Source organism: Polypterus senegalus, chromosome 6 (assembly GCF_016835505.1).
Source record: "Polypterus senegalus isolate Bchr_013 chromosome 6, ASM1683550v1, whole genome shotgun sequence".
Taxonomy (NCBI): Eukaryota; Metazoa; Chordata; class Cladistia; order Polypteriformes; family Polypteridae; genus Polypterus; species Polypterus senegalus.
In genome coordinates, this window is record NC_053159.1 from 122,413,841 (window position 1) to 122,439,282 (window position 25,442).

At 38.3% G+C, this 25,442-nt stretch overlaps 1 protein-coding gene across 1 annotated transcript in view; it reads right to left on the minus strand.

Moving 5' to 3' along the window:
• LOC120531521 (dynein beta chain, ciliary-like) overlaps positions 1 to 25,442 on the minus strand; it is a 285,809-nt gene that overhangs the window by 146,313 nt on the left and 114,054 nt on the right. Inside the window, exon 25 of the mRNA XM_039756997.1 lies at positions 14,411 to 14,498. Coding sequence (XP_039612931.1) covers positions 14,411 to 14,498 — 88 coding nt within the window. The remainder of the gene's footprint in view (positions 1 to 14,410; positions 14,499 to 25,442) is intronic.

Below are 25,442 nucleotides of genomic sequence, written 5' to 3' on the forward strand. Positions count from 1 at the left end.
ACAGGATGGCTGAGGGATATTTTCAGCAATAAAGGTATGGGTTATCGCTGGGGCAGAGAATGGGTGTAATACTTATAATAGCATACAGCTCTATTAAGGGTACAAATATTGTACCAAATCCAGGAGTACACTCCCCCTCTACACCCCCTGACAGGGCAGAGAGTAAGATAGGAGGAAAGCAGCCTGCATGAGGGTACCAAGTCTCACCAGAGGATGCATAGATGGGCACCTTTTCTGTTAAGCTTACACAGAAGAGGAAAGGATTCAGTAAGTAAATCTTCACAAATCTTTGGAGGAACCCTTAGGGCAAATTGGAATATCTTACCTGTCTCCCTAAGATTCAAGTCATAACTTTCGATCTTCTAATAGCATTCTGCTTATGATTACAAGAGCCAAGCATAAACGAAGTGGTGAGGCAGCCTTTTGCTGTTATGCACAAAAAATCTGGAATAAATTACTAACAGAGATATGCCAGACTGACACTGTAGCTCATTAAAAAAAACTCCTAAAACCCCACTTTGTATTTGACTATTTCATAGCCACCTTGTAGTTCTACCTTTAAAAAACTAGATATACATAGAATTATTATATTCTTCAATCAAACTGCAGTCATTATTAATTGTTACTTTTCTTTGTTTTGTTTTTATTCCAGTTGTTCTGTGGTGACGTTGTGCACCAGCACCACTTGGTCAAAGCTCTGCTGCCTGTGATATTTGAATGAAAGGAAATAGCTCAATGATCCATTAGACCAACAATTCCTCTAAAAAATAAACTGCTTGAGAACATTTATGTTAGAAAGAAATCCTAGTGAGGACTAGGCAGTCTTTTGGCCTTGGAACCCCTGCAGATTTGTTTCTTTTTTTCTGTTTTTCTATTTTTTTTCTGACCTTATCATTGGACTGGTGTTTAGAAACTAAAAAACAATTCCCTTTTTAAGGACTCAAATTATATATACTGTATGTATATATATATATATATATATATATATATATATATATATATATATATATATATATCTTGTGTAAGTGTGCATTATTTATTTTTGTATACTATTTATTCATTGTTTATAGTATTCATCATTGTAATCATAATTGCATTGTTTTTCTTTGTATGTAACTACTTCTTTGACATCTTGTAAAGCACTTTAAGTTATATCCTTTGTATAAAAATCTGCTACAGAAATAAATGTTCTTCTTGTTGTAAAATGCTTGTATTTGCAAACAAGTGAGAAAAACGTCATCAACTAACTTGACCCTTAAATACTTGAAACATCAAATGCCAAAAAGTGCTAAAGATGTTATATTTAATTTGTTTTATTTATTTATACAGAATATTTCATTTGATTTTATTGAATGAAATAACAATGATCAATATGATAATTGACTCCAAAAGCCAATAATTCTCAGATTGGTGAATTGCTTCCCTTTCATGGGTGACGAAATGCAGGTCCCTTGGAGCAGATTTCAGATTGACTGATTGTTGAGAAGAAAAGCAGTAAGTCTGTATCAAGTTCACACTTGATTTAGGATGGCAGCACTGAGATCACAGCGTGAGCTCTTTCTGACATTTGCAGAAGATAAATAAATGTTATATTTTAGCAGGTTTTTTTTCCCCCACGGATGTATTTATTTATTGTTTTATTGTAATTTTTGGGTTATTATTTTTCTTATGTTATATTTTTTCTATATTTGTTTGTTGTTTGCTAATTGTATTCTGTCACTTTAAATGTGAGTCTATTCCTTGAGTGTTGTGGGTGGCATGCCAGGAGGGGGGCCAGCCTGATGTCCCCATTCCATCTGACTAGGAAGAGGATCCCAGGAGTGATGCATTCAGGTTTTCTGGAGTCATTTGTACTGTAGGTATTGTTCTTTCATGTGAAGTTACTGCTTTTGTGTTCTGTTTCATGGATTTTGGCTTTGGATTGTGTATTGGGACTTGCCTTTTAGGTAACTCCTTTTTGTACTTTTTGAACCCTTTGTTATATGTTTCTATTTTTTGGCATAAATATTCTAACTTAGAAAGTTTCCTTTTTTTGAACTGTCTCTTCAAGCCAAAGTTTTTTTTTTACGGTATTCTTTCCCCTGAGTGGCATTTTGAACTTTAAAAGCCAGTTTCCCAATTTCTGTGCCTGGTTAGTAGCATGGGAGTTGGCAGGGCTGTGGTGAGGCTATTTTGGACAGGCCAGTGCATATCCTGGCATGCTTTGGTGGCCTCGCACCATTTTCAGTATGACCACAACTCCGAATCATGATAACAAAAAGACATTTACGATTCAAATGATTGCATCTACATTTACTTATTTGGTTGACACCTTTGTCCAAGGCAACATTTATCATACAATTGGTTACATTTCCTTTGGTTTTCCAGTTTGAGCACAGGTAGGTCAAGTGACTTGCTTGTGGTCATGCAGTATCAGGATTTGAACTCACACCCTCAGGGTTTAAAGTCCATAGCCTTAATCACTGCACCACACTACCTGCTAAGAAACAATTCTCAACTTCAGATGCAAGGCACTGGCACTGGCACTGGGCAACTTTAGATGGGGTGCCAGCTGAGCAAAGAGCACACTGATGAGCACACCTGCACTCAGCCACACAAAGCCAATTTATAATCGTCAAATAAAATAGCAAGCAAACTCCACACAGAATGTTACCTGGTTGGAAATGAGCCTCTGAAGCTGTGAAGCAGCATTGCTATGCACTGCTCCATTAGCAGCATAATAATTAAAGGAAATGTGGCAGGAAAAAATGGAAAACAGCTTGAAATGGAAAATGGATGAAATTTAGTTTTGCACACTCCATTATGTGGAATGATTTGACCTTTTTCCGTCACGTTACTGCCATTTCAAAAAGGGCAGGATGCTGTTGGAAAGATTTCTGTGAAAAGCTACAAGGCGTGAATGAAGAATTAATTAGATTTGTCCTTCTTAGTCTAAATGGGATTGAAGTTCTTTGTATAATGTGCACACCAGAAAACTTACTTTCCGTTAAGGTTTTTTTTTTTTTTTTAAACCTCATTTTTCTGGTAAATTACTTTGAAATGAGTCATGCTGTGTCAAATATAAATGCAAGCAAATAAAGATACTGTAGCCATCAAGAGCTGACGGGACTATTGTGCAGCGCCGCGTAGGGGGTGATTTGCAGACTTGTTATCGACAAGAGCTCAATTTGCTGCTGCAAGATTCATGGCATCCGCTCTGACATGTGTTTAATCCTTCATTGTATAAAATTGCTATGTTAAGGCTAACGACTTTGAGCTACAGTGCTATTTCTCAACAATGATGGAATAACCTTTTCTTTTTTGTTCACTTACCCTTCGATTTCAAATGTTGTACAATAATTCAGGATATCTGACAGACAGGAAGCAGACATCGTTTTAAGAGATACAGTGAAGTAAGATGACCACAAGGGAACTATTACATGACAAACAAGTAGACAACAAACACACATTTTATTAAACTTTAGTCAATATAAAATGCTTTTCAAGAGGGGAACACAGAGGATAATCATTCTACCTAAGAACTAACAGGTTCATATCCCAGTATTATCAATGTCTGTGTGGAGCTAGGATTTGTTCTATAGAGAATGCCAGTCTTGCCAGCACATCCTAAAGCTGTTTTAGGTAAACTGGTGACTTTAAACTAGCCAAGTGTGAGTGAACGTGAGTCCAGGAATGAGCAGAGGCCTTGTCCAGGGCAGGTGCTGCTGAGAATGGTGTGACCACAAACCTGATTAGTGGGCCAAAGGCATAGAAAATGGATTTACTATCACCATGCTGTTTTGTTACTGATTCAGGGTTGGCTTTTGTTAGTGGTGATAGGGCTGAGTTTCTAAATCATGTTGCAATGTCTGTACCTCAGACACAGAACCAGGCTGTAAAATTGTGAATTTATGGTTCAACTTAGGGGCAAAGAGGTCATACAGATACTGTAATGTCCTGCAGCGCTAGTGATCTATAAAATCACAGGTATTTTAATGGGAAAATATTGAAATATCTCCAACCTGCTGCCACAGAGCTGCACATTGAGAGAATAATAGCCAAAATGGAGGTAGACCTGCACATATTTAATTATTTACTTATAAAGGGCCTTCCAAGTGGATGAACATGGAATGAATGAACACTGTTTGATGAAAGAGTATGTGATACTCCAATGGTTCAGGTAAATAAATGCTTTCACAACTTACTCCATAAAAGAATCATTTTTGATACAAAACGCTCAAGACAAACAACACAACTCAATGTAAATGGAAGTGAGCTAAAACCATCAACCTCATATGCACCAATATTCAGAACTGGGGTGCACTCTTTAAAGCTGCTGCTTTACAAATCAAGAGACTTGGATTTAATTTTTGGCCTGGCCACTGTCTGTGTGATCAAGGACAAGTCCAAGGTCTAGCGGTATAGCTGCACTCAGGTCATGGATTCTTCCTGCTTTCTTTCCCATACTGTCAAGACAGAGACTTGGCCCTGCAAACTTCAACTGTGTTAAGTGAATAGATGAACTAAACTGAATCACTTGCCTATAATGCCCGTCTTATATTTTTAATTTGCTTATTCAGTTAAGAATCACAGGGACTGGAATCGGGCACAAGGCAGAAACCTCTAGACAAAAAACCAGTCCATCACAAGACACATTAATATATAGTTCAACACTTACTCACTCCAGGGCACTTCTATAGCTGCCAGTTTACCTAAGCAGCCCATCTGTAGGATGAGACAGAAAACCAGAATATCTGGAGTGCCATCAGAGTAGTATAATGACCATGGCTGACCAAGGAGCCGTTTACAATGCCCAGCAAGGTAATGGCCTTCAAAGCATCTGTCTAAGACAAGCATGTTCCAATTTCACCACACTGTTCTAGAAAATGAAGCTATTATTAATGACAATGAACATGAAAATCACCCAATCATCTAACTCACTGATGCGTTTCTGGTGGGTGCACCCCACTCTTTACACAAAAGTTACCTGCTTCTCATAACTGAGCCTGTCCTTTCAATTAGATTGCTAAATCAGTTGGCCACTCTTAAAGTGACAGTAACAGGCCCAGCACGCTACAGTGCAGAAAATCACACTGGCCATCAAAGAGTTATATAGAAGATGTGAAGGATCCCACTTCCCACACTAAAGAAACAAAGCCTGCACTGCCATTTATTAAATAGTTCCTTTGTGTTTTGACCAGTCCAACCTGTCATTGATGTGGACCCCCAAGTACTTGTAGGAGTGCACCACCTCTACCTCTGCTCCACAAATAGTGATCAGGAGCTCCTTACTGCATTAAAAGTCAATAACCTGTTCCTTAGTATTGCAGATGTTAAGATGTAGACAATTCTCTTTGCACCAAGAGACAAAGTTCTCCATCTGACTCCTCTATCTCATTTCCTTTATCAATACACCTCTTAAGTGCAGAGTCACCTGAGAATTTCTGTAAGTGTCATGACCTGGTGTGATATGTATAGCATGAGGTGTAACAGAGTAAAGAGAAAAGGACACAGGCCTGTTCCTTGTTGTGCACCAGTATTGCTCACATCCATTTCAGAGACACAGTCCTTGAGTTTCACAAATTTCAGTCTGCCTGACAGAGAGTCCACTTTCTGGGACACCACATGCTCATCCACCTGTATATCTCTGAGTTTACTATTTAACAGCAACGGCTGGATGGTATTGAAGGTTCTGGATAAATCAAAGAACATAAATCCTCACAGTGCTGCCAGTTTTGTCCAGGTGAGAGTAAGCCTTATAAAGCAGATTGATAATTGCATCCTCCATTCCAGTCTTTGTCTGACAGGCAAACTGCAGTGGGTCCAGGTGGTCTACCATAAGAGGACTCATATAATCCAGAACCAGCCTCTCAAATGTCTTCATGATGTGACACGTAAGGGCCACTGGCCTTTAGTCATTAGGTGAAGAGGTGTCTGCCTTCTTTGGAACAGGAACAATGTAGAATGTTTTCCACAGCAGCAGCACTTTCATAAACCTTAGGAACCTACTGAACAGGTGACAGAGGACACCACAAAGGTGGTCAGCACAGGCCTTAAGAACTCGAGGAATGAATCCATCTGGTCCTATTTGTGTGTAGTTTCCTCAGTTGTCTCTTTGCTTGGTCTTCAGTTATGGACAGCCCATACTGATGGTCAAAAGTGCACTCATCCTCACTAGATGTTCCAATACAGATATGTGACTAATCAGCTTATATCCTCTTCTTACATTTCCCAGTTATTTGGCACATCAGTTATCGTCTAAACTGGTATCAAAGTCATTTTTAGTATGCATCTTTCAGGTGTCTTCTAACATATTATATTTTTTGTCATATTTCACTCAAACCTCTGTCACACATTTCTTGTTGCTTTTTGTTTCATCTTTTACAGTTTTTCTCAATTGCTTTGATGAAGTTCTTACATCATGAATGCCATTCTTCTTACTCTTAATGCAGTTCTCAAAGTAGTAAAGCATTTCTCCACCCACTTTACCGTTTCTCATTGTGTTTGTACACACAGCTATTGTTTCTACACATACTTGACAACTAAAGACCTTTCATTTCTGTTGATGCATTTCTCATCTGACTTTGACAACTCATCAAAACAGTTTGTACCTTTGTCAGTCAGAACTACAGATCTCTTGCACACCTTAATACTGCCCAACATTGCATTAGTGTTTTCAATCAAATCACTTTAAACTTTTTTCAAATATGTATGAAACAGAAAGGCCAAATGCACACTGCTAGTGGTAGTAGTAAATTTCCCTTCAATTGAAAGCAAATATAAACACATGTTCTCAGAAGAGGTTTAATTGAAACAAACAGAAACACATGCTCTCAGTCTCGGGTCCATGCCATGGCTCTGTAGTAATTACATGCAAGCATATATGAAGTATATGTTTCACCTAGTGAGTAGTGCTGAAAATGGAGCAGGAAGAAGGTGGCATGCAGGTACAAGAACCAGGCTTTGTTGTGTCCAAATACGTGGTATGGAAAGGAGGAGAGGAGCATACAGAGGACAAGTAACAGTCCAGGGCAGGGGTAGAGGGAGAGGAGCGAAAAGGTTCCATAGGGTGTCTAATGAAACAAGGGCAACAATTGTGGACCATGGTATCAACCACGGCCTATTTTTGGCTGAAGCTGGTCGGTGGGTGTAGCCTCAGTAGGCACGGCCTACAGTGGCTACTGTAATATGGAAATTTAGGAGTGAGAATGGGTATCTGATCCCAAATTTACTGTATTTCTGTATCGTATGCAACATCACATTTCTGCAGTTTTCTGTAAACTAATGAGTTTTGTAGTATCAGAACAGTACCACTGCCTCATTCTGGTTGGAGAGGGCCAATTTTGACAAGTGAGCAGCAAATGGCAATTGTAGAGATGGTGAGAGATACAGTGTCATTAGGCTAAATAAGGTCCAGTGAGCTGTTGTGGAAGACAATGGAATTTTTCAAAGCATTGCCTCTGCGTGTCTATCCACTTTAGACAGGGTCCTGAAAAGACATGCTGTTTCTACAAAATAACTATACAAGAGTCAATTTGAGAGGAACAGTGAGAGAGTAAAAGAGCTTAGACACAGGTAAGGATATAGAGATGTTTTCTCTTTTTTCTAAGCTACACTGCAACACAGACCAGCTTCTTCAGTTCTTAGATGGGCTCTACAATGCGCTTATTTCAGAAAATGAAAGGGTGATTATGACAGCCAACAAGCCACTTCATGTGGTAATTTGGGACAATGTCCTTTTTCACCACTCCAACTGTGTGAGGAAATGGTTTGAAACCAACCAAGAATTGATAATGCTGTTCCTGCCACCACATTCACCATTCCTCAATCAACTGAGGAATTATTCTCTGCTTTGAGCTGGAAGGATCAACAGCCTCATCATCCGATTTCCCTACTGGAAGCAATGGATGCTGGCTGTAAGGGCATCACACCTGAGGCTTGTCAAAGCTGGAAATGGCATGCAAAAAGAGTTTACCCTCTGTGTATCAGAAGGGAAGACATCAGGTGTGATTAGACACAATGATGTGGCCCAATGGACGTGAGAAACAGGATGCATCTTAAGACATTTCAAATTTTCCACTTTATAGTGATTTTCGATTTATATATGCATATATAAATATATGTAGTGTTACTTTACTGTGTTATACAGTATTGGTGCTACTGTAAGTTCTACTGTAAGTTTGTATATCTTTTCTTTGTCTGTTTGTTTTTTGATCCATATAGTTTCACATGTATAATTTTACTTTTCTCAGTTTCAGCAATTATATTGAGTAAAGCTTCAAATAAATCCTTCACATTTTATTTCTGTGTCCTAACATTTTTTCATTCATTATACATTAGCTCTACATTTTTTGCAGTTCTCTTTTCAAAGTCAGTAAGATTTTGATAAAAGTGTAAAAACATTTTGTGTCTAAGTCTTAAAACAGTGCTTAAGGTTTTTAGTCATAGGTCACAGTGATGAAATGATTAACTGAAATTGTATGTTTCAACATGTGAAAAAGGATTTGATTGTTTTAGTGTCTTTTGCACAGGTGAAAAACTTGTGATATGTGCTTTAAACAGAAAATGAAAAGACTATGATGGAGCCATACCCAATTCAAACTGTCCATGTGAGTTTTGTCAAAAGTAATTTAAAGTTAACACTTGAATAGACTAATTCATGCCTTGTTCTAAGCATACTGAGTGTCCCTGAGGCAATGGGCGGACCAACCCACCAAGAATACCCATTAAAGTGGCCACTCAGGAAATATTAGTGGGGAATGAAACCATCTAAACTTGAAGAGACTCAGGTCAAATCATTTACACATCTGGATATCTAACAGTACATTTTCAAGGTAAATAACAAGATTACAGCATAATATACTGTGTGCTTTTGGATTTTATTTCCCATATCAGCAAAATTCTAGACTTTGTTTGGAAAGCTTAATGTGACAACAGGGGGCTGGTGTTTGTGGCAGTAGAGGACTGAACTGATTGAACAACACTACGTGCACATTATTATTGTGAAGAACCAATGTTATCAACCTACAGTTAAATGGGGTTTGAACTTATTAAGTACACATGAAAGGTGCATATGCCCTTTGAATCAAAAGACTTGTTCTCACTCTTGAAAAAGCAAAATTCAAAGGATATACAGTAAATGAAAAAAATAAAATGTAAAGGATATATAGTAAATGACCTTGATTGGCTAGTCTCTCCTCATTTGACAAACATATGACTTATGTTATGTTCTTAAGTAATTTTACTTTTAACACTTTAGTTCTCTGATGACTTAAAGTTTTACTCTTTCAAAAAAGTTTGTATATTAGATGGATCCTCACTTGTCCTATGGTTTATGATTCAGTATAACATTTTCTGTCACTTGAAGTAAATAACAAACTAACAGCCAGCATTTTAGTCATGTTGAGACGTTTTTGTCGTTCACACTCTGCCAGTGTTTCTGTATTTCTCTAAAAACCCCGGCCGCTCCTTGTTCTGCTACTGAACCCTCACCTCCATTCTCTTCCTAGCTTTATATTTATTAATCTCAAGTCAGTTGGTCTGGCTTTCACAGCCTCTTCAGGATCATTTCTCAGGTTAGGCAAAGTCCTGCTTGTCTACTAGGTCCTCAGGCTAGAGCACCCTATACATTCCTCAGTATCTCTAACCTGATGATCTGGTCATCTAGGGTTCCTCCAAGTTGCATACATTAAAATAACAATATGGTCTCCCTAATCTGAGTGAGGGTCTGAAAAGAATGATACTCAGAGAGGTAAACACCCAGCATGGACCCAGCTCCTGCACCCTCTCCTTGGCCTGGGGGTGCAGATGGTCATCTGCCAACCCTCTATAGCCTCACTTTGTCTCTTGCTTAAAGAAGTTTTACTTCTGTTGGCAGCTCTCTTGTGCTCGGGGTCTAGTACTACTCGGCAGCTATTGCCAGTCTAACTGATGATGGGTTCAGTAGATGCTCTCCTGGAGAAAGTGCGGGGGACTCCTTTAGTGGAGCTCTTGCATTGGCATCCCCTCAAAATGTAAATAAAATAACTATAAATACTATTACTAATAATATTCATAATCATAAGATGCTTATCTGTCATGGATAGTGCACAAACATTTTTTGACAATTGTCTTTTTATTCACATTTAATTGAAGCAATGGAAACGTATTATAAAAACCTCCCGACTGAGAACTCATCTGAGACTTGACGGAAAATTGAGTGAAGAATGAGAAATGAGACGTGACAACGATGTGAATGAAAGCTGACAGAAAAAAGTAACGATCCATGAAATGATCAAATGAAATGTGATCCAAGATAAAAGAACTAGTTTGAGACTTGAGAAGTGATTCAAGTGATGCCTGATCAAAAAATAAGCCTGATACCTAAGAAGTGATTTGAATGATGGGTGATAAAAGGAAAAAAAAAAGGAAAAAACATTTGTTACCTGAGATGGCGTCTGGGTTATGTCTAATAAAGAATGACTCTTATGCATGATAAGTGATTCTTGACAATGCTTTCAGGTGATACCCAGTTTCAGAATCAAAGGAGTGGTGATGAATAACCCAAAAATCAAATCAAAGATGAGAAAGAAGGAAGGTGAAAAGTGACAGCTGACAAGTAGAAATGCTAAGAATTATTCATAAGTGGCCAACACTCATCATACATACAGTATACCACACACTATGGGAGGAGGTACTGCCACATGTGAGAAAAAGAATCAGATAAAAATGCAAAAATCTTTTGTATGAGTATAATAGTATAGAAATGATCGAAGTCTAGAAACTGTTACTTGTTTCCTCCCCACAATGAGGGGTGGGTGGTATATCTTCCTCTTTGGTCTTTGATATTGAAACATTTCCAGAGTTCATTCTGATTAAACGCCATGAGTAAAGAGATGAGCTAAATGAGAGCCGGATACTCTACATTACCCGTTCATTGTTGACAGAGCTGAGTGATAACACCGTATATGACAAGATACATGCTACTAATTAGATATTTGCTTTAATATTTGTATAATAAATAATCATATTTCTCTGCTGCTATACATTGCACAGCCTATACAGGATTCTAAACCAACCTACTGTGAAAACTGCTATACATTATTAATCTGTATATAATCCACTTTAGCTGTAAATAACTTCCTTTTTATATACTAGGGGGGCTTTAACCCTGCTTGCTTTGCTTGCCAACCCCCCAGCCTGCGCTATGCACCAGCCACTTCACATCTCTGCCGTTTGCGTATGTGAATTTCACTTTCACCAAACAACAAATCTTTTAATTCTCGCAGATACGCCTCTTCATTGGGAAGAAACACTACTCGTCCCTGATGGCAATACAAATTATACAATCTACAAGTCTCCGACTTAAAGTTTAAATCTGAACAATATATTTGATCTCTTTTTGCCGTTCTGTTATTTCACAAAGTAATAATTTCCATTTGTACTAATGCGATCTTTACTATCATTTTTGAGACTTTCAAATTTTAGTACTTCCATTATCTCTAACCTGCTCTGTATGTGTATCACGACAACGTTTTTGAATTCTTTACAACATTCTACTTTGTCATGTAACTCTTTGTGTTTTATTTCTAGCCCCAGGTGTGGTTACATCTCTTGGCACAGCCTTGTGGAACATGAAAGTATCTTTCTGAAAAAGTCACGTCCCGTCCCAGGCTAAAAAGTCTGATTTCATTCCAGGATTTTTTTTATTATAATAGAGAGGTTTCTTAACACTGATGGTGATCATTTCACAAGATGAATTCTTCTTTTACAGACATCGCTTTTCTGAGTTCATATCAGTTGTGCATATTCTCGTACAATATGTTAAACAGCATTTTATAAAATTCATCTAATGGTGAAGATTGATATTGACAAGCTACTGTGATGATGTAGGTTGGCTCCACACTCTTGTTGCACCCGGTAGCCTCTTGAACCTGCCACCATCGATAGTCATGAAAACAAGATGAGCCAGGCAGATGAGAATACATACATACCAAGGATAGGTGCATAAGTGTTCAGTACCTTTATTATTTAAAACTCAAACCAATAGTGATACAAATAAATAGTGCAGAGCCAAATTTTCAATAAATAAATAACCCATAAAAGCTAGTGAACATGTGGAGGTTAGAAACAATCCCATTAATAACCAATTAAAATCAAGGCTAAAAGCCTAAGGCAAGGAACTGTCCTTTAACATCACATCCCCAGTGCATGACTTGAACTCTGGCATCTCCTCCCATTCTCCAGATCGGACCTTGCAGAATGAAGTTACACCCACTGACAAGACACAGTCATCCTTCTCCAGGTTCAGTTCCCTACTGCTCCATGGGTCCCAGTAGAGTACGCCATCCAAACCTCTTCTTACCAAGTATTGGGACTGAGTGGCCATCCGTGGCCACAATAGGGCTCCCCATCCCAGCCTCCCTGACTCCCACTACCTCCCCAGACTTACACGGTAGTGAGTCATGTGTCACGCCCCACTCCACCAAAACGCTCAGTGGGAGTGACTCTCTAAAGCCCCAAGCGTAAGCCTCATTCTCTCCCAAAAGCTTTCCTCCCAGCTGCCTGCCTTCTCTGGTTTCTGTCTCTGTCTCTCTCTCTCTCCGTTTCTCTCTCTCATTCACCCTTGCACTGGCTCCCCCGTATTCTTCTCTTCTTCTCTCCTATCTTTTAACCTCTGTTCATCCTTTCCTTTTCTTTTCTTCACCTCCCCTCTGCCATGCCGGCTCCTTCCTATATGCTTCCATGGGCGCTGCTCCTGAATCACGAACCAAGGAAAACCAATGGAGCAATCAAGACACACCACACCCTCTCAGGCTCGATCTCAATCACACCACCAACCCCTACAGCCACGCGAGCATGCACACCCACAGAGATCGAGCCAGCTATTTTATTATTTATTCATTTAGAAATTAACCCCTTGCTGCTTATCCATGGACCCATTATTCCACAGCCACATAATATTACTAAACATTCTCAAACCAGCCGAATCCAGTTCAATGTTGTGTTGGGAGAAGGAGGTTATCGTAACAGTGCTAGAAAACAAGGCAGGAAATAGCTGTAAAGAGGACTCCAGCCCTTTGCTGGTCCTAGTCTCTCCAATATGGCCACTTCAGAATTGTCAATTAACCTTTTCTATCCATCTCTGGGAATGAGGGGAAAGACCCCATACAGACGCAGTAAGAAAGAGCAAAATCCACACACTATGTATTGGATGTAGGATATGAACCCAGGATACTGGATACATGTGGCAGCAATACTAACTGCTGTGCCATCATACTAACCACAAACAATCAAAATAATAAAGCAAAACACTGCAATCTGAAATTGGCAAATAAACTACTTTATGAATCCTCCCCTCCTGATTATTTCAAATCATAAGAAAGTAATGATTTTTTTTCCACCACTATATGCTAAAGCATAATGTTCCCAGGACAAGTCACTAGAGCAGGACTAGGAAGTCCAGTCTATAAACAGACACAACATCTTCAGGTATTAATAGCAACCAATATCTTGAGGGGTTTGATCCTTGTAATATCAGAACTAATTCTTCAGATTTACTAATTACAAAGGTTAATTCACAATTAGCCTGTACTGTGAAACCTGGCAAAGCTGTGCTACATACTGTGAAATAAGAGTTCATTCACTGTCTTCTGGATGCATAACTGTTTTGTTACAATTTACTTTCTAAACTGCAGGGAGTTTGCACAGAACAGATCTAAATGTAGCTGTCATGAATGTGCAGCTTCCCTGCAGGGCTTGTTTTAACATCTACATATGTCGGTTTATTGAAACTAAAATCCCCCACTTTTAAAAAAGAGTGTCCATTATGGGTACATAAAAGAAGCAGAATGCTGTGAACTGAATGTCTTATGTAGAACTGAGGATAATCAAAAATTGAAAAAAACAAACCACATTCTGTATAATCATTACAATTCCTCAAGCTGAGTTAATAAACTGGGAAACGGTCAAAATTAGATGAGTTCAATAAAAAAACACAAATTAGCTTCTCATTAAAAGACTGGTTACAATGAAGGATACTTGCTGCTCTGCATTAGAAGCGTACTGTTTAATCATGTCTGGTTCTCACTTAGGGTTAATGGTCTTTATTTATCAACTAAGTAATGAGTGAAAAAACACGCAGACTATGACAGGGAAATGATGCTCTCATACAGTACATGCAAATAGCGACGGGTCGACACCTACTGCAACAGAAGGCTTCATGTGTAACACTTTCTTCTCTGTTGAATTTAACACTAATTCTCACTTCTTCCTTAGCCTTGTCTTTTTGATGTAATGTCTCAGCTCTCCCGTTTATTCACTTCAATATTTAATTACTCTCTCACAGTAATACTCTTAGCTCTTTTATAATGTACATTCTGATGGTATTCACAAAGAAAAATCCTACATGAATAACAATACATAATTACACGTTGTCAAGTTTTCTACTTACTTTTGTCAGAAGGCTCAGTTTCAAATGGCTCATCACTTTCATCACCAGAACTGGACAGGCTGAATGATTTTCTCTCTGCCAACTTTTCCTTAAAAAAAGCATATGAACAACTTGTCACTGTATTTGATCCAGAAGACAAAAGTAACAAGATCAGATCTATGAGAGGTAAATGGCAGGACTAGTTGGGAAACACGGAGGTGAGTTCGGACTGCAGGCAGGCCCTGCTCATCTTTCACTGTTTCAGTGTTAGCTGCATATCTGCTGACAGCACCTAAGTAGCAGAGCTTTGAAGAAAAAGGCTTTGAAAAAAAAACACACTACAACTCTGATAAATCTTTACATTTGAAAAAGCTTTACATTGAGCTTCCAAGAATATTACATAAAACTACAAGATGGGAGGCACTGTGCGACAGGAAGGAAACTTTGTATAAATATTAACTGTGTGGGTTAACATAGTGTTCTAAGCTGTCAGGAAATGTACAGAAGCAAGATAATTAAATGTTAGGCTCTGTTGTAAAAACAGTACAATTTATTAATCACGACTTGCTCAGGTCACACACTATATAATACACTTGTGACAGCAACTTAGAAGCATATATCCTGAAATTCTGGTCACCACAGATAAACCTGGATTAGAATTTGCAAATTGATGAGTACCAAGGCACTTGTCCTACTTCAGTCAATTAAAGGAACTGCTTCAGGGATGACTTCATGTAAGCCTTTCCAGGTCTTCACAGGTGGTGACGTGATCTTGCAGTTCATTTGAAAGAACACAAAGAATACTCCTGTTCAAAGTGAAAGGACCCCTTTAATGGGTAAATGTGTGAACATCTATGAAGGCCACAGTCATCCATCCATCCATTATCCAACCCACTATATCCTAACTACAGGGTCACAGGGGTCTGCTGGAGCCAATCCCAGGGCACAAGGCAGTAAACGAACCCTGAGCAGGGCGTGCGCACATAGACACACAGACACCAAGCACGCACTAGGGACAATTTAGGATCGCCAATGCACCTAACCTGCATGTCTTTGGACTGTGAGAGGAAACTGGACTACCCAGAGGAAACCCACACAGACAGGAGAGAACATACAAACTCCACACAGGGAGGACCTGGGAAGTGAACCCAGGTCTCCTAACTGCAAGGCAGCAGCCCTACCCACTGCGCCACCTTGCCGCCCTGCCACAGTCATTTTTGTCAGTAATATGGTGATGAGGAGTCAGGAACATAATCATTACTGTACACCACCACAAAATATGGACCATAACTCAAGTATGCAGTCTTCTAACAGGTTAAATAAAATGCTGGGAAATCAGTTATCTGCTTCTTCTTATAATTATCATTAGGTTGATGCCATTAATAATACATTAGAACTTTTTATATTCATTTAACAATTGGAGTGTGAGCAGATTAAGTGACATGCTCAAAGTTACACATTGTGTTCTACAGGTAGATGGAGATTAAACTATCACCTTTATGATCTACAGCCCAACACCTTGCCCAACAGACCACAGGGATCTTAATTATTCTGCTTAGAGGTGATACATATGGCAGATTGTCCTGTAAAGGACAGTTAAAAAGCTGGAAGATGGGCCACGTGGGTAGCCAACTCAAAAGTCAACAAGGAATGACAAAATGGCATCGCCCAAGAAAATTTTGAATGGCATTGCATAACATAAAAAAATAATAAAAAATTAAATAAAAAAAATAAAAACAATCACAAAATTAATACAATTTTCTTGGAGAACATTAGCTTGCCAAATCAATGAGTTGTACTGAAACTTCCTCTTTGAAGTTTACAACTAAAACCATATATAGAATAAGATGGTCACTCAAACTTGGAGTAAATGTTTTGGTGTTTGTCTCATATGCAGGATTATAAACCCCAACACAGGTCTAGATTATCCAGATTAGATTGCTTATATAACTAGATTATAGAGTCTAGAAAGCCCATTTCACTTTAAACATGATATTGCACTGAATCCTGACCCAGCAAATATTAGGAATGAGGTACAGCAGTAATCTGCAAGGCATAAAAACAAATCTAACCGAACAATCTGCAAAAAGAATTTGACAGCATGCAAGACTTTGGGAGAAAATAATCGATAAGATAACCCATTAAAATCCAAAAGCAACATGTCTAAGAAAATACAGTGGTGAAAGCTGTACACTAAATACACATGGACAGTAACTCTGGCCTACTCAGTGTTTGCCTCGACCTCTTTGAAGAGATCAAAATGTGTTGCCCTTATGTTCACCTGTTTGATTTGATTCACTTTTTGTTTTATTTTTTTTTATTGAACACCAGGAAGAAGACTTTGCAATAGTTGTCTCAAGTTTAACTGGCAAAAGAGGAAATCTCTACTAAATTCTAATGAGTATCTCTACATAAAGGGAATTTTCCTTTAAGGAGAACATGCACTCAAGCAAGTTAAATCTGGCAATCATTTTAAATGAGGAGTAGAGTTAATACACTAATCTCAATTATAATAATGCAATTGCACAAAAACGTTCTAGAAGATCAAACGACTGTATAAATAATTGCCAAAAGCCTACATGTATAAAGTTAGCATATGACCAGGCTGATCACACCTAAGTAAATAGCTTTTGCTAAGCTGCCCATGACAATATGGCCATTGATTCTCTGGCAGTTCAGAGGACTAACAGCCATGGGGCTGCTTTATCTCCAATGTGGGCATCTCTGTAATGACTTTATGGGAAAGGAGTGAAAGTATGGTATAATACTAAAGCCCATTTCTCATAGACAGGTGTTGGGACCTTTATAGTTTAACTGCACCTTTGTAGTGTACTTAAATATGACCAACAGAGTTAGTCAACCAGCACATTATCCATTTCTGAAACCTTAACAAAACCACATAGAAATTCAAAACACAGGGCCCAAGAAAGAGCTAGGGGGCTCCACTGTAACACAAATGAAAGACAAGGAGATAGGAGGAGGCAATACATCCTTAACATTTCACACCCAAAAGAAATATGGGTTACAGAGTCACATTGTATAGACAGGAGGGATCTTCTTCAACATTTTATGTCTGAATTGGACGGGTGACAGAAATTACATTCCCATTTACATCTGAAGGAATGATCTAGAGTAGGTTAGCAGCTACTCATTCTTGGGAGCCCTAAGGACCACAAGGCATCACACATGGAGGGTGAAAGTGGCACAGGATATTATTGCAATTCATAGTTCTCTTCAATCTAGTACATTTATAATACATGCTGCTTTAGAAACTAACATTAGAATTTAAGACCAATAACACTCGCACCATTAGACGCAGGGACAGTTTTTATAAGCCAATTCACTAACTAGTCATATAGCATTTATTACAGTATACCATCTGATGTTGCACTTAATGTATGATGTTGAATTCACTGCCTGTGTTGGATGAATGTTCTACTTATTGAATACTACTGATCTTATTGCCCATTAACCTGTGGCAGAAATGTCAGCAAGAATTTAATTATACGATGTACGCTTGACGATAAATTTGAACTTGGCTTTGGTCCCACTACCATAATAGCTACACCTACGTGGACCTACCTGTGAATGTCAGATTAAATGAAATCAGACCAGAATCAAGAATTATATATTAAACACTGAGGCACTTTTGACAATCCAGCTGACTTAATGACAGAGTTCGGAAACTTTGACAGACCCCCCTCACAGCTATGTGAATATATTATGTAAGGAAAGGGGTGGGTCATCATGTGTTGCTGTATGGATGCACATTGTGATGAAAAGGTTTTCCTCACAATATGGTGGCAACTGACTATATATTGGCCACTGCACTTATCCAAGAAATGTTCTTCTTAAATTTTCAAAATTTAACTAGGCAAACATCCTTTGGCAATGCAATTCCATAAAGGCAACTGATGAGGACTGGAGCTTGGTACAGTTATAGAGGAGTGAAGGAAAGTGCATTTGAACCATGGAGTGTGTTACCAGTTCCTACCCTCACCTTATAGAATATGTACAGAGGTCTTCTCCATTCTGTTGTGTGTTGTTTACCTGCTCTTCTCCTGGTGCACAAATGGCAGATTGACACTCTGCAAGTCAACTCCAGAGCTTTACAGCCTCTGACTAGGCTGAGCTGTTATGGTGTGGGAGGTGTTAAATAATAGGAAATGTAATGGAGTCTCTCCACAAATAAGGAAGCAAAAACAGGGAAAAAAAAAAAAAAACGTTTAACATGCTAACCTCTGCCGGATTTGATTTAAGATATTTTGAGTAGAACTAGTATGGACATTTCCCAGGCAGGTTTAAGCTAAAATCAGTCAGACAGATCTTTTCATCATTTTATACTGAGAGCAAAAGGCTTTATTACTGCAGACACTGCCATTGTCTTTCTTTGTTTCCTGTGAAGCACTCATCGGCTTTGTAGTGTTCAGAGATGGCGAGGCTCCTTGAAGCAAGCCTTCTGATCCGTAACGAGATGCTGATGCACAGAGAGGTGCCTGACAGCAGTGCTGATTTGCTCTTGCTTTGTGGTTTTGGGAGACTATTAATGTTTTTCCCTCATGTTCCCTAGTACAATATCATTTGAGTGTTGCTAAAATTCCCTCAGCGCATAAGAAGGCCGCATCAATTATTTCTCTCATTAGCACATTCCGCTTATATTGCAAGGTGTCCACTTTTTCATACAGCATCACAGAACTATCTCTCTTTCACTTTTAATTAAGGTTGGAAACATGCAACACTTTATGCTTCTCGTACAAGGCCGTTACTCGCTTAGCCTCGGGCCCTTTTAAATAAATTGAACAAGTCCTCCCTTATCAACATGCACATCGACCATTCATACTGCATCTGAAGACCATAAAGTGATGAATGATTCACCACACTCAGTAACAGTGCCGGAACTGCAGCCCTTAGCCTGTGCCACACGACCAGACAAAGGCTGCAACACAAATATAACCATTCTTTCTTGAAAATCATTGAAAACATCGATTCTGGGTCAGCAGTGCATCCAATCAATCAAATTTATGCTTGTTGACCAGAAGATTATTACATAATTTTTCACTGACCTTGAAAATAATTTCTTTTAAATTATATTCTATCTCTTTATCTTTTCTCACTTTGAAGTTAACACTGGCTAAGACATTGCAAATTCATAGCTGATAAGCTCGTAATTAATTGGCTGACTGCACTGTTAGCCCTGAATCAATATTTTCCAACATCATTCCATAAACAACACTAAATACAATTAAATCAGATTGTGTGAAAGCTGACAGCCTAAATCTGTCTACACACTGCCACAGGAAATGAAGCATAAGTTTTAGTTACCAAATACATTAGTGGCTCTTTTTGCGGGCCACATGACCTTCAATCAAGCAGGCAAACCATGTTTTACATAGTGCCTTTCAATTTTATTACCACAAGCGAGGCAATTCAAGACGCAGACACTGTTGTCATGTTTCAGATACTGTATGTTTTTTTCCCCAGTGCTAACAGTGGATGGAAGAGTACAGCATAAATGTTAGAAATTTCAAAAGTGTGTTTGATGAAACTGACATGTTAAGTACTTATTTAGGCAGGTTGTTACGTAAGTGCAATTCCGAGAGACAGCAAGTTATAGCTAAAAAGCATTTAGGCAGCTCCAACCCACTTTACATCATGTCTTTTACTGCCCAGTGAAATCAGTTGTCTTTACACTCCTGACAAGCCCATAGTTTCACTTGGGGCATGTCTCTAATATACAGTACGCAACACGACTAGGGTATCACGTTCTGAAATTATGAAAACTTCCAGTTCAAGCCATTTCTTAAGTTGAGGATGTAAAGCTGGTTGCCTCTCAGTGTATTGCCCACCCAATAGGAGGTATGTCTTCAATACTGCTTTAGCCCCCTGTCATCAATCTGAGGCAATGTGGGATAAAGCTTCCTTTGGCCATTACTTTATCTGACAGACTACAAATGGAGGAATTTGTATTTTAATCCTTTGTGACATTTCTGTGTCATTGCTTCTGACAGCTGTCGTATGCTCTTTCTTGAATAATCTATTAAGGCACTTTATTACTATTTCCCTGTAATGAACCCTGCAGAGGATGGCGTAGTCTTTCCTCTTTATCAGCTTATTTGTTCCACTTGGTGTAATCTCACTGGACACACAAACACATTTTACTTATCAATTATTATGGCAAGGGCAATTTTCAACATTATTGTGTGCTGGGCAGGTAACATCATTTCATGACAACCCCACTGAATCAACAAGCTAATTAAAAGGGCAAGCCCAGTTATAGGACTCACTCTGGACCTGCTGGAGATCATAGCAAAGAAGAGAATGAAAACAAAACTGCATGTCATTATGAGCAATGCTGCACATCCTCTGTCTGACACACTAACATTGAGCATGTCAGCCAATGAATTGTTCGGCAGTAGTGTGTGTCAGGAAACACTACTGGGACTTCTTTACTGTGTACCAAAAGCGATACACCCATATAATGCCTCAGTGGGACTGTGACAGCCAAGTCAGAAGTTTTCTTTCTTTTTAATTTTCTTCCTTTTATTCATTCTGGTGTGTGATCAGACTACAGTATATATAAACATACATATATATACATATACATATATATATACACATATATATATATATACAGTATATATATATATATATATATATATATATACATATATATATATATATATACATATATATATATACACATATATATATACATACACACACACACACATATATATATATATATATATATACACACAGTATTTTCTTACTTGTTTATTGGGGACAAATAAAGTTCTGTCTATCTACCTATCCTTCTAGGACTGGTTCTATCTACCTTCCATGGGTACTTTTTTAGCAATACACACTACCAACACTGGGCACGTTCAGGCTGGACACTGGTGAGTTGCTCAGTAACTCTGCTATGATGCCTAGGGACAGCTGGGTAGAGGTGATATATTTAGGTCATTGTGAAGCTGTAGAATGGAATCTCCTTTAATCACAAAAAGATCAATTTTATTTGAATTTCTATTTGTCACATTGAAGGAGGTAAATTCTCTTCAGTACTGTCCCCGCTCTGGGACTATGGTTAAAGAACACACAAATTCATGTTCATTACAAAAGAAAATTTGCAAAGAAATGAATGACCAAAGCATGTTAATATACAGGTCAATAAATTGCTCCACTTTTTAGTTGTATACTGTCATAAATAGAGTCTTCTGAGATTTTTCAGATAAGGGAAAAAGAAGCTTTGAGGCAACTTTGTTATAGCTAATCAAAACCGGAGAATGGTGACATGTTGCATGTTGATTAGCACAGGCAAATCCACATTTTTATTGTATTGTGTACATATGACAGTAATGACCTACGTACCTACTAATCTGCAAGCACTAATCTTCATCATTGATTCAAAATAATGCCAAGTGAAATGGTGCCCCCTAGTGATAAAACCTAGGACTGTCAACAGTTGCCATGGAAAACAGGAGAGAATTGTAAGAAACACTGGATGAAAATATAATAAGAATACAGCCTCTTTGAAATTTCAGCTGCCTGATAAAGACTGGGTAATGAATTGGAGGAACACACAACCACCAGTTTTTTGATTGACAAACTCAACAAAAAGTGAAACCAGATTTTCAGCAATGGTGAGTACGTGAAATCTGGAGTCATTTGTAGAATGACGGCTATGTAGCTGCTTAGAATAATGGAAAATTCTCACAAATGAGTGGCCAAACAGTCCTCAACACATATAAACCTCCATTTCATTCACTTAGAAGTGACATGTCAGCAAGAAATTGTAACTTCTCACTATTTGCATATGCGGGGTAAGTGAATTCATTATATTCAGTCCTTTTAATAAAACACTTTCATTTAATTTCTTATTGAAAAAAATGGTTGCCATGGCAAAAGCCTGTTGTGGAAAAATAAAAATCAGTTATTGATTTAATCTGGTGTGCGTGACAAGGGCCACGAGAAGTCTGTCTTGCGACAAGTGCAGCTTCTGTTTTCTGTAACGAACAAGAAGTTACAAGTGCCCAACTGATGACCTTTAAAATTGTGTAACTGCTGATCCAAACAAAACTATTGTAAAGATGTAATGTCTTGAAATTCTTGTGCAACTAAAGTCATAAGGTAAAATTTTGCGCTTAGCATTATAAAAGATTTAGGACACCGACACCTGGGCGCAGATGAAGGGCAGGTGTCCTAGGACTGTGCTTCTCTGTCATTCTTACCTTTGCCTGGTGTGTATTAATAAAATATTTTTTACTAATTTTAATTATATCTCTCTGTCTTCAGTCACGAGAAACGACAAAAGAGAAAAAGCGTCAACACTGTACATTAGCATGACTGGTCTAGTCAGATACTTTAGGATAGATAGATAGATAGATAGATAGATAGATAGATAGATAGATAGATAGAGATCCTGCATTACATACATTATAATTTTTCATACTGTACATATTATACTAGCATTTTAAATATCATTATCTGCTCCTAAGTCCTTGGCGGTCATTAAGTTAAAAAAACGTAGGATTTTTTTTGAGTGTCCAATTAAGATGTCCTATACCTTATATTTTTGGAATTTGTATGGCTCCATGTACACATACTAGTTATAATCATTGTACACCACATAAACTACAAACCTATACACCAATTCAAGTGCACTGCTAGTTCATATAATCTAGCTCTATTATTAAAAATACCTGTATATAAATGCACATTTACTAGTAAGCAATTTGCACATAAAATTTGTAATTTAAAGGTTGCTTTCACAGTTATCTTAATAACAATTAATTCCAACATCACCTACTTCTTGCTCTGTATATCACCATATGTTGAGACACATGAAACTGTGACTGATAACATTAGTGGGACAGGTGCCCTTAAATGTTTCCATACCAGAATGAGACTGTGAAAGCTAAAGTGAGATCCTGCAAATGGTTGTTGTACTCCCTCTTTCTCTGTTATAAGGTAAAAGGAACAGAAACATCTACTGCAGGATCGTGCAACAGAACCACTGCCTTCCATCATCAAGAGGAACCAGTGTGCTTGCTTTAGGCATGTACAGCAGAATAAAGGTTGTTCTGGTCTGTTTATTACAGTTTGCTGTTTTCTTGACTCTCTTTGATACCAGCGAAGTCAAAGTGAAGTGAATTTCAAACCTAAGTTATGCAGCCATGGACTGACAGGTAAATGGGCCACTAACAGGAGGGCTAACAGGTAAATGGGTCTCTTTGCATTGTGCAATTCTCAGCCTGGCAAACAGATTCTTATTCTCTGTAGAGGACCACTCAGATATGCTTCTATATCTGGACACATTTACAGACTACATGTGAACAAACATTGCTTCTGATTCACCAAACAACACTCCACCAAAAACATGGCTGACAAACACTGACCCAGGGCTGCTGTCTATTCCAGTGACGTGTGCTGAGGTTCATGGCTGATGAGGCACTGACTTCTTCAGAGTCAGATTTACAAATATATGAACCCAAAAGAGTAGCATATTTACTATTCAGTTGACAGCATGCACATTGACTACTGGTTATGTTTCATATCTCATTAGCATTCTTTAAACATACACAGGTAAGGTGCATATTTGGCTATGAAAGAACATTTCATTTATAGTGGCGGGAGAGAGCACATTTGCTCTGCACCCTCCTTGTGTTCGAAATTTGCCGTTGCAATTCCACAATTCATACTCATTTAGTACAAATGAAAGCATAGAGTGGTGTGCAAAAAAAAAAAAATGGATTTCAATTTTAACCTTAATCTTTAATCAATTTTAATAGACTCTTCAACAAAAGGATAACAAGAAAGAATATTTTATTTAAGGTCAAAATGTGTTATTGGATTGGTTTTTATCCTAGTCTGATCTATAAAACTGAAAACCATTTATGGTATTACCTTTATTTGTAAATGAAGTCCATGAGCCTACCCTTCTCCATGAAAATCTCTGTTACTTTCTTGTAAAAGTCCTCATTATTTTCCATTAGTTTTAAAAGTCTTAATCTTCCATTTTGGCAGTCAGTCAGAACAAAAAATTAAAATAAACGGACCGCTGCAGTGCACTTGACTTTCTGATATCGCTAACTTGTTGGTGCCGAGAGCCTCTGCGGAGAAGAACAGCAGCAACAAGCACCTGTTTGGCTCACATGCACTCCCTTCGGTGCGGCACGGTATTGTCTGCCTCACCTTGTGCCTGTTCACTGCAGTTGTATGTCAGATCAACAAGACTAAATATGTCACACATATTCATTAAACATATTAGCCAGACTGTGGAAAGTCAGGGTGTATAATAAATGTGTTTGCAAACATTATATTGGCGACATACAGAGAGACAGCAACAGGCACGCGCAAATTTATAGCACAGACCAGTGGGCAAATTTATTTTATGTTATCATTATTAGTTTTTTTACTTTTCATTATGACCTCACCTGCCTCCCCTGACCACAGGTCCCTGGTCTATTCACTAAAGCCCAGTATCAGAAAAATGCTTCAATATGTTCCACTGTCTCTTATATTTTGTTTTCTTGTAATGCATGCAAAGTTAAATTAAACTTATGCAATTATAGTTTCCACATATAATTGGAATAGAGGTCCTTTAGTTTTGAGCAGTGATACTAGCTGAGCTTGGTGCCTCAGTAAATAGTATGGGGACGATAATTCTCAGTGTGGAGAAAACATATTTTAACCCCCTTGTGTTTTTGTGGGTTTTCTAGATTATCATCTGACCTAATTAATATTTGCACATTGGGATGTCTGGCATTTCTGAACTGCCTAAGTATTAGTGAGTATGTCTGGGTGCCCCATGATGTGCTGCCATCCTACTCAGGGTTGGCTCATGCCTTGAATTTGATACTCAGGCATGTTGCCTGCAACTCTGCAGTGGAATAAGAAGGGTCAGAGAATGGCTAAATCCCACAACTGAATTCAACATCCATTTAAATTCCCTGCTATTAATCTAGTTTTGTTTTCAGTGTGGGAAGCCAAAGCCCATATGGTTGGATGAGTTAAGGAGCGCATATTCCTTTAGACTACAGTCAAGGAAACT